General features: G+C 51.8%; 1 protein-coding gene across 3 annotated transcripts in view; it reads left to right on the plus strand.

The window, feature by feature from the left end:
* Tcof1 (treacle ribosome biogenesis factor 1) overlaps positions 1 to 13,384 on the plus strand; it is a 34,977-nt gene that overhangs the window by 18,981 nt on the left and 2,612 nt on the right. The window contains exons 14-22 of one of the 3 annotated variants that reach the window (XM_028774250.1): positions 999 to 1,106; positions 1,260 to 1,451; positions 1,545 to 1,751; positions 2,683 to 2,790; positions 7,226 to 7,412; positions 8,314 to 8,432; positions 10,332 to 10,554; positions 11,059 to 11,141; positions 11,800 to 11,918. In XM_028774250.1, the coding sequence (XP_028630083.1) occupies positions 999 to 1,106; positions 1,260 to 1,451; positions 1,545 to 1,751; positions 2,683 to 2,790; positions 7,226 to 7,412; positions 8,314 to 8,432; positions 10,332 to 10,554; positions 11,059 to 11,141; positions 11,800 to 11,808 (1,236 nt within the window). In that variant the 3' untranslated portion in view covers positions 11,809 to 11,918. Of the gene's footprint in view, positions 1 to 998; positions 1,107 to 1,259; positions 1,452 to 1,544; positions 1,752 to 2,682; positions 2,791 to 7,225; positions 7,413 to 8,313; positions 8,433 to 10,331; positions 10,555 to 11,058; positions 11,142 to 11,786; positions 11,968 to 13,384 lie in introns of those variants that run through there. The other 2 variants (XM_028774248.1, XM_028774249.1) reach the window with 2 other exon arrangements.

A 13,384-nucleotide genomic window follows, 5' to 3' on the forward strand; every position in this document is an offset into this window, starting at 1 on the left:
GTTAACCTGCTCAGTTCCTAATTCATGGACTGAGGCAGTGCTCGTGCTTGAGCCCCGGCTCCCTCAGCGTTTCAGGGAGAAGAGACACAGGTTTACGGTTTTATGTGGTATTTAACCTCCATTCTGTAGAGTAGAATTTAATGACGTGGAGCCTGGCTGACAGGAAACCTAAAAACAGTTGTGTTTGGGTAGGATTATATTTAAAAGGTTTTACAGTGCTGAATTTGTGTTAGTGCCAGTTAGACTACTTAAACACATAGTCTGTTTGATCTTTGCAGAAATCCCGTAGGTATGATGTTTTTTGGGTTTTGTTTGTTTGTTTGTTTTCTTTTTTAAAAAAACATCTGCCTAGAATTCTCCAGTAAGGGGCTGGATGTTTACATGTATTGCTCCCCGCAGAGCTGAATCATACCATTCAGTCTTTTTCTTTTTCTTTTTTTTTTCTTTTAAAGATTTATTTATTTTTTTATTTATATGAGTACACTGCAGCTGTCTTCAGACACACTAGAAGAGGGCTTCTGATCGAATTACAGATGGATGTGAGCCACCATGTGGTTGCTGGGAATTGAACTCAGGACCTCTGGCAGAGCACTCACTGCTCTTAACCACTGAGCCATCTCTCCAACCCAGATATGTTTTATTTTTATACTTTTATAGAGGTGAAAGTGAGGCCTGGTAAGATTAGTGGCTTCTTCTGTTTTGTTTTGTTTTGTTTTGTTTTATTTTGTTTTGGAATCAGGTTTCACTACGTAGCTCTGGCTGTCTTGGAACTTGCTGTGTAGACCAGGCTGGCCTTAGACTCACAGAGATATGCCTCCCCTGCCATCCAAGTGCTGGGTAGAGGCACACACCACCATACCTGGCATAAGTGACTTCTTAAGCTCACACTGTTGTTAGTTGGAAGGAGGACCCAGCATCAGCTCAGAGTCTGCAGCATTAATGTTCTTTGGTTATTGCTGTTGCCCTTTGACTTTTCTAATTTCCTTACTTCTTTCCAGGCCACACCCTTGGGGAGACTTCCGCAGGCCAAAGCCGACCCCCCTCCCACTAAGACACCTGCAGCGTCTGCATCTGGAAAAGTGACCACTGTGGTTGTTCCACCCAAGGCAAGTGGGACCAGAAACCACAAATGAAGTTAGGATAAAGTCTAAAGGGGGGGGGGGGTCTCTCAGTGATCCAGCAAGGACCACACGCTGTCCCACTCTCAGTGATATTATAGCCACAGTAGTAGAAGGTTAACTACCACCCTTTCGATTTAGGGGAAACCACCTGCGAGTACTGTTCAGAACAGCACCGTCTCTGCAAGGGGCCAGCAGTCTGTGTCAGCCGTGGGAAAAGCAGGGACCCCAGCAACCCAAGCACAGAAGGGGCCCGTGGCTGGAGCAGGGGCAGAGGACTCAGAGAGCAGCAGTGAAGAGGAGTCTGACAGTGAAGAAGAGACGCCAGCCCAGGTACCCAGGTGGATCTGGGGTTAGAGCACCATGTGTTTTGGCCCAGCCCTATAGGCACAACTCTGTATGTTTCTCCCCTTGCTGTTTCTCCAGATAAAACCTATGGGGAAGACCTCTCAGGTCAGAGCTGCCTCAGCCCCTGCCAAGGAGTCCCCTAAAAAAGGAGCCCATCCAGGAACCTCCAGGAAGACAGGGCCTCCAGCTTCCCGGGCCCAGACAGGGAAGACAGAGGACTCAGAGAGCAGCAGTGAGGAATCTGACAGTGATGGAGAGATGCCGTCAGCCATCATCCCAGCCCAGGTGAGGTCTGCCAGGCCCGAGAGCCACCGTCACCAGCTCTTTATTCATAAACAGATCTTGCCCTGGTGGGGAGAAAGAACAGGTAGAAGTCCTAACTCCAGGATCCCTTGCCTCCAGGTATCCCCCATGTCCCTGGATGAAATGTGCTGGAAGTCCCAAACCAACGCCTTCCTAGTATAGGACATCCTAGGTACTCCTACAGCTCACAGGGCCCCTATAGCACTGGGCACAGCAGTCCCATGCAAGCCAAGCCAGGTTCTGCTGAGGCGTCTGAAGCCATCCTGCAAAGACACTCCCTATCAGTGACAAGAAAGCTTGGGGTATGGTGCGAGGGTCTGTCTAGCTCAGTGAGGCCTGGCCCCAAGGAATGGGAAACAAAGAGGAGCTGTGTTTTACCCAAAGCACTGTCCAGTTCTCATCCTGGCTGCAGAGAACAGTGGGGCTGGCTCTGTTCAGGGTGACAGGTTCTAGTTGGAGCTCAGGCAACCTGGTAGAATTAATAGGTGATGGCCTCTGGTGCTGCACCTTAGGGAGATGGCAGCAAGATCAGAAAAAATAGTCCCTGTCAGTTTCAACTAACCATGACCTTATAACAATTAAGGAAATATCCCACCCATACAAGTCAAGATATTGTAGCTTCTCTTGAAAAACCGGGTCATACTTGCTGAGTGAGCTCAGGCCACCCATGCTGAGAGACAGAGTTCTCCCTGGGCCTCCCCTGAGTTGGCATCACCACCAGCTCTTCCTCACTGATTGACAAGTTCTATGGCTTTGGACCACTCGTCCCATGAAGCATGCTCTTAGAAGGCTTAAGAAGGCCACACTGTCCTTGGAGAATCAGAGCCCAGGAAGTGCTGCTTGAAGCCAAGTTCCCCCTCACCTGGGGACCCTCCCCTGTCACATGCTTATTCAAGTCTTGTCCCCTCCAAAGGATGGTATCTCCCAACCTACCAGAAGCAAAGCCTCAGGTCCAGCACCCCCAGAGAAGAGCATAGATGTGTCCTCAGAGAGCAGTGATGAGGACCTGCCGTCCGGCCAGGTAGGCTGTGGCTGCTCTAAAGGCTCCCCTGGCTGGGCCAGCCTGCTGCTGTCTGGTAAAAGGCTACATCTTCCCTCAGGGATACTCTCACCACATGCAGGCAGCACGTCTCGGCTCTTACCTGTCTTCTAGAACACTCCTGGTGGTAGGGCACAGGCTTCATGGCCTGGCTCCACCACACTGGCCACGATCCTTTTAGGACTTGGGTGTTATGTGTAGCAGGGAGTTGGTCATGGTGCCCAGTCCCCTGCCTGAGCACTGTTGGAAGGGCACGTTGTCCTGGCTGCCTGGTTGGCAGGCCTGGGATTGAGGCCCTTTATCTTCTCACAGGGAAGCCTGAGGCACCCAGAGCACTGCTTCCCAAGCCTTTGGTCCCCATGGACTGTTGGGATGTAGATCCTCCCGTGCAGGAGGAATCTTTGTTGGAATCTGTGGGTCTCACCCCAGGTCAGGCCTGTGAAGCTTATGGCACCTTCTCATTGTCTACTGGTCCCCACTCCTGCCTGGCCTTGTTCCCAAGGGTGAGGTCCAGGACATCTCTGACTTCAGGAGCCCAACATAGCCAATACGCTCTGTGTGAACCCAGGCCTTTGTAGAGACAGCACTGCCCTCTTTCTGAGGGAGCAGGGTATTTCCATTAGAAGGAGAGGGGCCTGTAGCTCTGAGAGAGCTCAGGGAACATTTAAATTCTGGCAGTCTGCACTTCCTCCTGCCCAGATGTCCCTGTAGCCCCCTTCCAGTCTAGGCTTTTGCCCTCTGGTTCTGCAGTCTTTCTGAGACACCACCCTCACTCCTAAAGGACAGACACAGCTAGGAGGGAAGGCTGCCCTGGTTTCTCTCTGTAAGAGCGAGCTAACACAATTAAAATGAGCATTATGCTGAAATTGAACCATTAAAGTGGTCCCTTAGTCTTGAAGATCTGGGGTCTCTATTTTGAAAAAACAAAGACAGTAGTTTTTTAGATTCCCAGAAGGAATTCAGGGAGGCGGGCACACCCTGAGAAGCTGTCATTTCCCTCTGGGAGAGTCCTAGCCTACTCATGATTGCTGTCATTATTGGGCCTTTATGGAGTACTTCTCTATTGACAACTGGAGATGCTTCCTTGGATTTCCGATCCGGTTGGTAGTTTTAATTACCCTGTCAGTGGGAGAGAGGGCCAGGTAACTCCAGCACTTGCCCAGCTCTGGGCCAGCTCTGATCCCAGGTTCCATCCTGCAGCCCAACCCTGTTATGTGGAGTATAAGCCTCAGGCTGAGGCTGGCTGGTACCTGGGGTGGGGTACAGATTAGAAAGAAGTGGGCGAGTGAGGTAATGCAGACATGAAACAGCACAGCTGATCCACTCTGTTAGAGTCATGTATCGTACCACATGCACCATAGGTTTTACCTTCCACTTAAATTATTTTTAAATGTATGAGTGTTTGCCTGCATGTGTGTGTGTGCACCACGTGCCTGCCTGGTGCCTGTGGAGATGAAGTGGGTATCAGATCCCTCTGGAACTGAGTTACAGACAGTTGTGAGGTGCTGTGTGAATGCTAGGAATCAAACCTGGGTCCTCTAACCTCTGAGCCATCTCACCAGCCCCCTTAAATTAGTTTAAAGGCTACTTCAGCTGTTGTTTTGCCAAAACAAAGGCATAAGCCCTATCCTTATTGAGTCAGCACGGGGAACCTGTAAAAATCTAAAGCTTTTGTATTTAGTCAAGGCTTGCATGGTTAGGTCTAAAATCCCTGCCTGGTCCCCAGAGAGCTCCCTTCTAGTCATGTATCTGAAACCAGTTTGCTGGTCTTCCTGGATGAGATTGAGATGCTTGTTCTCTCTGAGAGCATCAGCCTCAGCTCCAAGTAAGACTGGGATTTATAAACCTCAGGTCTCCTAGCAGCATCCCCAGAAAGAGTCATTTCTACGTCCCCTGGGGAAGGATCAGCCCGTGGGTAATAATCATTTCCTCCTATATGTGTGTGTGTGTGTGTGTGTGTGTGTGTGTGTGTGGTGGAGAGTTAGTTTCTGGGCCAGGTCCCTGTGCTGAGGACACAGCCTCTACTACACTGCACCTCTAGCCCCACAAAGCTGCTTTGAGTGAAGCTCTTGGTGTCTGTCTCATCAACAAAGCTCCAATTCCCACTTTGCCCCAGACTAACTGGAATAAGGACACAACAGGTATCAGCCCAGCTAAGACAGCAGGCAGTGGGCACCGCCCAGAAAGTCCCGAATCTGCTTCTGTAAGCATCATTCCTGTAAATGGGTAGGGTATCCCCATACCCTAATCTGTGCTCTCAGCACCCACAGGGAATCGAGGTGAGATGCTCAGGTGGCTGTGGCAGCACTGTTCCCGTCCACTGCTTTGCATCTCTGATCAAAGCACAGCCCACGTATGCTGGGCTTTGCTTTCCCTAGGTGATCGCACCCAGGTGGGGTTACCAACAGCCCTTGTAGCAGCTGGGTAGCTAGGCGTGACCACAGGCAGCACTGACGACAGAGTAGGGAACAGAAGTGCTGCACACCCAAGCCCCTGCGTCCAGCCCACTCTCATCAGCCAGGCCGCTGCCTGCTGCCTCCTCCGTCGCCTGCCCTCTCTGCATCGGGATGGGGTGGTGTGGGCAGGTGGGGCTGGAGGAGGCTGTGCTGCAGAGCTGCTTTTAACATTCCAAGACGCTATTGTTTGCCTCAGTGGGTTTGCTGCCTCTCTTGGTCCCCAGCAATCTGTTCTTCTGTCTTCTCACATATATATAGATCCCCTCCCTCCACCGCAAGCCTTCTCCCACTTTCCATCCTTCTCCTTCTCATCACGTGGGAAGGACGGCTCTGGAAGTGGCAGATCAGAGCAGCCGCGGGGGAGGCTGTTTGGCAGGGTAGGAAGGGCGGCCGCCACACTTGGTGGGTACCATAGTGCTAATCGTGTTGTTTTCCCTCTGTCTCACAGCCCCTGGGGTGGTGGGAGCCTGGTGAAGCACTGCAAGCAGGATGCAGGGTGTCGTGGTGGATAGAGACCCGACTGCCCTCAGGCAGCCCTCCCTTTAGCCAAAGCACAAACAGCCTTCAACCAGCACTGGCATTTGGGGAGTAGAAAGTGGAATTCCAGTTCCCAAACTACTGTCTCTGTGCTTTCATCAGCTGGGGCTTTGAGAGGAAATAGATCTGGAGTCCCCTGGTGTGTGGTGACATATTTGGGAATCTAGTTCACTGCCAAACTGGCCTTCCCAATATTTAGGATCTGCTGCTGCTTTAGCATGTTGGTGAGATGTAAAGTAGACCTAGAGGTGGAACGGTGATTCGGGGCATGTTAGAACATGTCTGTAATCCCAGCATTCAAAAAACAAGGTAGGAATAGCAAGACTCAGGCCAACGTGGTGGCTATACAATGAGACCCTGTCTCAGGATTACAGAAAAAAGAAAAAGAGAAGTAAAACTGAACCCTACACATTATCCCAACCTTCAGCAGTCCCGGTCCTGAACAGGTTGGCTTTGTGCACATTCTACTTGTGTCCTTGACTTTGAGGCTGGTCTCAGGCCTGTCATCTCATCCATCAGGATTTCAGCATGCAGCTCAAAATGATAGTTTTCCTATTCCTTGTAAGCACAACTACAAGATAGTATCATAGCTAGAAAGTTGACCGGCCAGCAGGCCTTGTGCCTGTTTCTCCAAAGTATCTGTCTGATGAATGACATTTCTTTTTCTTTTCCTGTTTAACAGCTAGTCTAAATAAGGTTAGGGTGTGGTGATATGTTCCTCCAACTCCTGCCTGTGCTGGAGGCAGAGACAGGGAGATTTCTTCATTCAAAGACAGACTGGTCTACATAGCAAAACTTGTCTCAGCTAATAAGAGCCACACATACTGTATTACCATCTTGAGCCCTTTAATCTGTTGGCTACCCGCCCCACCCATCCTGTTACCCCAGGCAGTTTTGTACTCAAGAAACTAGTTCAGTATAGCTGGGGACTGCGTGCTGGGCCACATCTCAGGGAGGCTGCTATCATGGCTCTGGGGAAAGGGACAGTGAGACTCCAGGGAAATGATATAGTCAGGCTGCTACAGGAAACGCTTTTTAGAATTCCCCACTTAGCAGGTGGCCATCTGATGTCACCAGAAGAAAGAGGCTAAATTAGACATTCCAGCTCTCTCTTTGCTTCCTATGTGGTGGTGTGGTGGTTGTGTGGCCCGGGCACTCTTTTCCTCTCTGGACTTAAGGCTTTCCCATTAGGCCAGTGGAGTGGGTGGATATTGCTTACCTTGGGGTCACTATGAAGTCAGCTGGGCTCCTCTGAGCTCTGAAGCGCTGTGCTGGGTGTCGGCTGTTATGGGGTGGGAGTGGGCTGGGAAGTCCCCAGCTCCTGACATTTGCCTTATAAAAACCCTCCCTCACCCATTTCCTCTTCCCTTCCCCTGACCAAGCCTTTAATCAGAGGTGGGATGTTTCTGTTTTTGTTTTTCAAGGTGATTAAATCCCCTCCAGTTTCTGTCAACCCTAATCGTGGTCCAGCTGTCCCAGCTCCTACCCCAGGACAAGTCCAGGCCGTAAACACCACAAGGAAGGCCCAGGCCTCAGGCGGCACTGGCCAGAGCTCCTCCTCTGAGAGTGAGGACGAGGACATGATCCCTGCCACGCAACCCTCCAACCATGGTGAGCGCTGCTGCAGTCCTGTTCAGCCAGGAGGGGCCTCTGCCACCCATGCCCTCTATTGAGACCAGAAGGGACCAGACACTAACCAGGTGGCCTAGCAGAGGCATTGGCGAGAAGGACTAGACACTCAGCCTTAGGCCCTGCATTGTCACCTTGATCAGGGTAGCTCATCTGCGTGGCTTCGAAGTGATTGCATTCAAGGCTCCAGGCCTGAAAGCCGGAACATTCTGGTGGCTGGAAGCTACAGGGACCATGCTATTCTAAACCAGAGCTCTGCTATAGCCAACTGGCTGTGGGGTACACTATTAGCCTAGCAGTGAGCTTCCATCCCGCTAGCACAGAAAAAGAAGACAGGTAACATTTTATACTTGTTCTCGTCCCGGAACCTCAGGTGGAATGAGTGTTTTTGTATGTGGCGAGGCCCTCTGGTAACGCAAATGTCTTCAGTTATATATTAGGACCCTGCGACATTTCTGTCATTAAGTATGAACACAAGATTCTGTCAGCAAAATACTTCTGTTTATTTGGACTGTACATAGTGGGGACATGAGGTCAAGGTGGGCTATGATAAACATCTTCTCAGCACCCAGCAGCTCTCCCATGGATCCCTAACTGTGAGCAGTCTCTCCGTGGTCCAGCATGTTGCTTAGGAGTTGTAGCCCGCTCATGAGGAAGGAGATGAGGATAAGGCTCAGAGTCACTGCCACAGCAGACATTTAAAGGCCGTGAGCCTTATCAAATGACATGATGGCAGCTGCTGTCTGGAAGGCTTGGGGAAGCTAGCATCCCCTTAGGATCCTGAAGCTCACAGGTCCATGGGAAGGGTCTGGAATCTGGTAATGCCTTGCTGGGAAGTCATGGGGATTCTGTATCCTGATGTGCTCCCTCTCCTCCATTTCAGCCGTCAGAACCAATGTGTCAACGCCCGAAGCCCTCTCACGAACAGCCTCCCAACCCAGCAAGAGTGAGCAGTCTAGTCGGATGCCAAAAGGCAAGAAACAAAAGGCAGCGTCCACTCAGGTACTGTCGGGTAAGAGAGGGCTGTGGTAGGGTCATTCTGCTGCCCTGATGCTTGCTGTCAGGTTGCATACCAGTCAGTGGCTTGCTCCCAGCCCCCTGGCACTGTCATAAAATCCCAAATCCCCATGGTGCTGTCTGGAAGAGCAGGCTGGGAGTCCAAAAGCAAGTGGGATCCCTGTCTTCCCAGCTTGGCAGACCGTGGGTTAGTTTTCTTCCCTCTGGTTTTGAAATGCTAAAACTGAATATGAAGTGCTCGCGTCTCTTAGAATTCGGAATGGAAGTGACCTTACCACTTCTTCCTAGCCTTCACGTTTCAGCATTATTAATATCTAGGGCAAGATTAGTGTACAGTGTTTAAGTAAAACTCAGGGCACATCCCACCAGGGTTGGTCCAGGTCGGAACCTGAGTCCTCCAGCTCCAAGTTCATTGCTCTGTAGGCCTAACAGGTATTGTTAACGTGAGGGAAGAGTTCATTGCCTACCCTGAGGGACAGAAAAGGGCTGTGCTAAAGCCCCTCCCAGTTTTGAGGGACTGCTGTGGTGCCCTCTTACTGGGTACGTCACAAACTGACCCAAAAAGAACTTCCGGCGGCTGTGTGAACCAGAGGGCAGTGAGATGGTGCTAAGTGTCTGCCCTGCTGGGCCCTGAGGCTGCAGCAGGTACAAGACCCTCACAGAGCTCCTCAGCCAGCAAAGACACAGCCATTAAACAGGGAAAGCAGCATAAATTAGTCGTCACCAACTGCAAAGGGAACAGAACAGAGAATAATGGATGACCTGCTTTAGGAAAGGCGAGCAGGGAAGGCTTCTCTGAGAATGTGAGCAGAGCCTGCCCTGCAGGAAGAGAACCCAGAGGTACTAGAACCCTAGATGGTTCACATAGGGCCATTAAGATGAAGTAGCAAGGGAGTCAGGCCATACCTGGACTGCTTTGTGTCTGCAGCTGCGGGAGGCTTAGCAAAGGCTCATCTGTGGTCTATGTGCTCTTCCCTCTGCTAGCAGGATGGGAGCCAGGGGTGCCCTGAGGGACCACCTAGCCAGGGACACATCCCAGAGGAGACACAGGCGACGACCACAGGAGCTGGAGCTGTGCTGCCCTCCCCTGGGCCCAGATTAAAAAACGATAGCTCATCACCTGGTCCCAATCGTTCTGTCTCCTCAGTCCTCCACTTCAGCCTTGGGGCTTTTCTTGCTTGACCCTCCCTGCCTCTTTACTCATGGCAGACACACTGGCTCAGAGTGGCACAGATACTGTTCTGAGAACCCATGGGTCTCAGGGCCTCCTTGTACCATCAGTGGGTAACAGAGGGACCCTGCATCTCTCCTACTGATGCTAATTTGAAAGCTCTTTCTTAAAAAGCCAGTAACCATGGGAGGGGGGTGTAGCTCACTTACTATGCAGGCATGAGGGCCTCAGTTCATCCTCCCGTACCCACAGGGAAAAGCCAGGCATGGTGGGAGGTGTTTATATCCCCAGTACTGGGCACGCTCACCAGCCAGCCTAGCCTAATTGGTAAAACCCAAGTCATATTAAGACAGAAGGCTCCCTGAGAACAACTCCTGAATTTTAGTCACGGCTTCAACATAAGCGTACATGCGGGTGTGCATGCGTGGGTGCAAGTCCCGTCAGCCTTTAGGTGCTTTGTGTTTGGGGACCTGTGTGGACCATATTGACCCCGCTCCCCTCCCACATTTGTTCTCTCTGCCCCACTTCAGTGAAAGGCCAGCATGGGTGTGTGTCCAGCCTCCAGCCCTTACCTCAGTGTTCTGGTACATGATAAGGAACCACAGTGCCCACCAGAGAGCTATGGGAAAAGTCATGGGAAGCCATGTGTGGTGCGTGGTCTGTCCTGTCCCTCTCACTGTCACTTACCTCATACCCTTCCTTTACCACACTAGGTCAGCAGTGCCGTGGAAACACTCCCCGTGCCACCTCCCCAGAGCACACCCGTCCAGCCCAAAGCTACCAACAAGCTTGGGAAACTCAAACTTCCTGAGAAGCAGCAGCTTACCCCAGGCTACCCCAAAGCCCCCAAGAGCTCAGAGGACAGCAGTGACACCTCTTCAGAGAGTGAGGAGGATGGCAAGAGACCCCAGATGTCCAAGTCGACCCACAGGCCGGGTGAGGATTCCCAGAAGAAGGGCAGGGATGAGACACAGCCTGATAGAACTATAGGCTCTGGCCTTCTCACCCCACCCTGGCCTTGTCATCCCCTGGTATAACTTTAGGGCAGGGATGAGACACAGCCTGATAGAACTATAGGCTCTGGCCTTCTCACCCCACCCTGACTTTGTCATCCCCTGGTATAACTTCGTGACTTCAAAGACCAGATTGCTGTTCGATAGCTGGCAGCTTCTAGGTATCAGGTTCCCGTTATTGAAGGCCCCAAGTTCCAAGACTCTGCTTCCCTTACAGGGGAATGCAGAGAAGTGGGAGCCTCGGGAACCAGAAGGGGAATTGTGCCATTCTCATGTGTCGAGCCAGATGCTTCAGATGGCCTCCTGCCGGAGGATCAGGAACATAGAGAGACCCAGGCCTCGAAGGCTTCCTGGGGGCTCTGCCTAGCCTGAATAACAGGGCAGCCAGGGGCTCACACTCAACGGGAAACCTCTGCTTCCACACTAGATCCAGAGCCTTCCCAGAAGGAAACTGTGGTGGAGGAGACCCCCACAGAATCCAGCGAAGATGAGATGGTGGCCCCCTCACAGGTAACTGCCAGAGTGAGGGCTGGGGCTTGGAGCTGCAGCTTTAGATGTCAGCCACCCCTTGGATTGAGTGTCTAGATTCCCAATCCCAGGGCCCTGAGTGTAAGGTCCTGCCAGTGGGGTGCCCTTAGTCAAATAGAGCCTCACCTCGTGCTCTGGGGCCTAGGGAAGAGATTCAGATGGATTGATTCTAAGACATGACCAGAGAAGACCACTTCCTAGGTCTCTCTTAAGGTTCTTCCTGTACAGGACAGACTCCAGTGATTTTCTCATTTGTGGGGAGCGGGTGCATACAGAGGTCAGTCCTCCTCTTCCACCTTCATGAGCGTTAATGGATTAAACTCGGCTGTCAGGCTCGTGTGGCGAGTGCCTTTATCCTCTGAGCCATCCTACCAGCCCAAAATGTTAATGATCTTCTGTGATGGTAATAGTCCCTTGACAATAGTCCCCTTTTAATGTGCATTACATATGCATTAATTCCCATAGTTTAGGAGGCACACCCCGAGGGCCTGTGTTCCCTGTGGGCTCAGTGCCACTCAGGTGCCTGACTGGGTTAGCCTGATCTGAGGTCACCGACTGATTCCCTTGAGCAGGCCTTGCCTCTGTACCCCAGAGGCTCACTGCGCCTTTCACACTGGACTTCTTCAGTCTCTCCTCTCAGGTTACGTGACTCCCGGCTTGACCGTGGCTAATTCCCAGCCTTCAAAAGCCACTCCTAGGCCAGACTCCAACCCCTTGGTTTCCTCCGCTCCAGCCACCAAAGATAACCCCGATGGCAAGCAGAAGTCAAAATCCCAACATTCAGCAGACACCACATTCCCTAAAACCGGTAAGTAGGAAACCGCAGGGCATAGAGAGGCAAGGCTGCTAGTCCCTGCTTGCCATTGGGAGCAGCAGTGCCACCAGCGTTTGTCTGTGTCCCATCAGAGTCTCTCACATTCGAGCAGCCTCTGGGGTCCTCTGGGAACTAGAGGTACTCTCAAATTCAGCTGGTGTCCAGGCCCAGGTTGCCAGCTCTGGGCAGCCTGGGAGCAGGTATATCCAGCCATCTGGAGCTACTTCTCAGAGCTTGTGGAGGAGGCCTTGGCTGTCCATCTGTCCCTGCTGACTTCTCAGTCAGTGCACCAGGGTACTGGGTGTAGGGGCTCAGACTAGGCTACCAGCCTTGTTTAGAGGATTCGATACATAGAGGAGACCCTGGTAAGGGACTGGCCTCCAGGGCCTGCTCGGACTCACACTGCAGCCTTGACAAGCTCCTGACCGCCTGGGCCTGTGTCTTAAACACGCAAGGCAAGAGCAATGCCACCATGCAAGTTCAAAGTCATAGCATAAAGAAAATTGTCATGTGACATTTGGAGGGAGGACCCAAAGGAGAGGACTGTCAGGAGTGTCCACTCCCCATTCCCACTCCTATCGGCTTCTCCTCGAGCCAGACACTGCTAGGGTCCAGCCCCTGAGCCCAGCGTGTAGGCATTCTGTGCGCACAGGTGACCTGGGAGGCTAGAAGGGGTGCCGGGCCAGAGCTCCGGGGCCAGAGCTCCAGGCTGGTAACTTCGGCTTCCCGGTGCTGGGTCAGAGGCGGAGTTGTTGCTCACTTTCTTCTCCGGTGTTCTTGTCTATGTGAGAGGCGGGTGCGAGCGACAAGGAGACATTTTCGAGGGGGCTGTGCAAGGTTTTTTTTACACGTGTAGTCAGCACACAATTATCAAAGGCAAGCAGAGGCGTAGAAAATTCTAAACAAAGGCTGCACCAGAAGCTACTCTGGCAGGCAGTAAACCTGCTTAGTCAGCCACCGAATGCATACACAGCATACTCAAGAGTCCCCCAATCTGCTTCTTGGCCCTAAAGCCGTGATGGGCTATAAGGACCCATGGTGTGTCCACAGCTGACCATTGGTCTGTAGGACCTTCTCATGTGTTATAATCCACAGTTCATGACAGAGGACACTATTGTATGTCTAGCTTCTTGTTTTACAGTGGGAAACAGCCTTGAGGGACTGTGAGACCTGGCCAAAGCCCTACACTAAATTGATAAAGGCAGTCCAAGAACCAGCATCACTCACGTCCACCTGTTGTGCCCTCCGTCTCACTAGCAGACGTCAGGCCCTCTTCCTTAGCATTCTGGGATCTCTGTCGATCCGCAAACGTAGCTGGGCGTAGGAGATAGATGGAGCAGAGTGACCCCTGGACCTCAGTTTCATTCACATTTATGCAGTTAATAAAGTACACTCCCTCAGTTCTCATACA

This window comes from Grammomys surdaster, unplaced genomic scaffold, assembly GCF_004785775.1.
Source record: "Grammomys surdaster isolate TR1022 unplaced genomic scaffold, NIH_TR_1.0 239, whole genome shotgun sequence".
Classification (NCBI taxonomy): Eukaryota; Metazoa; Chordata; class Mammalia; order Rodentia; family Muridae; genus Grammomys; species Grammomys surdaster.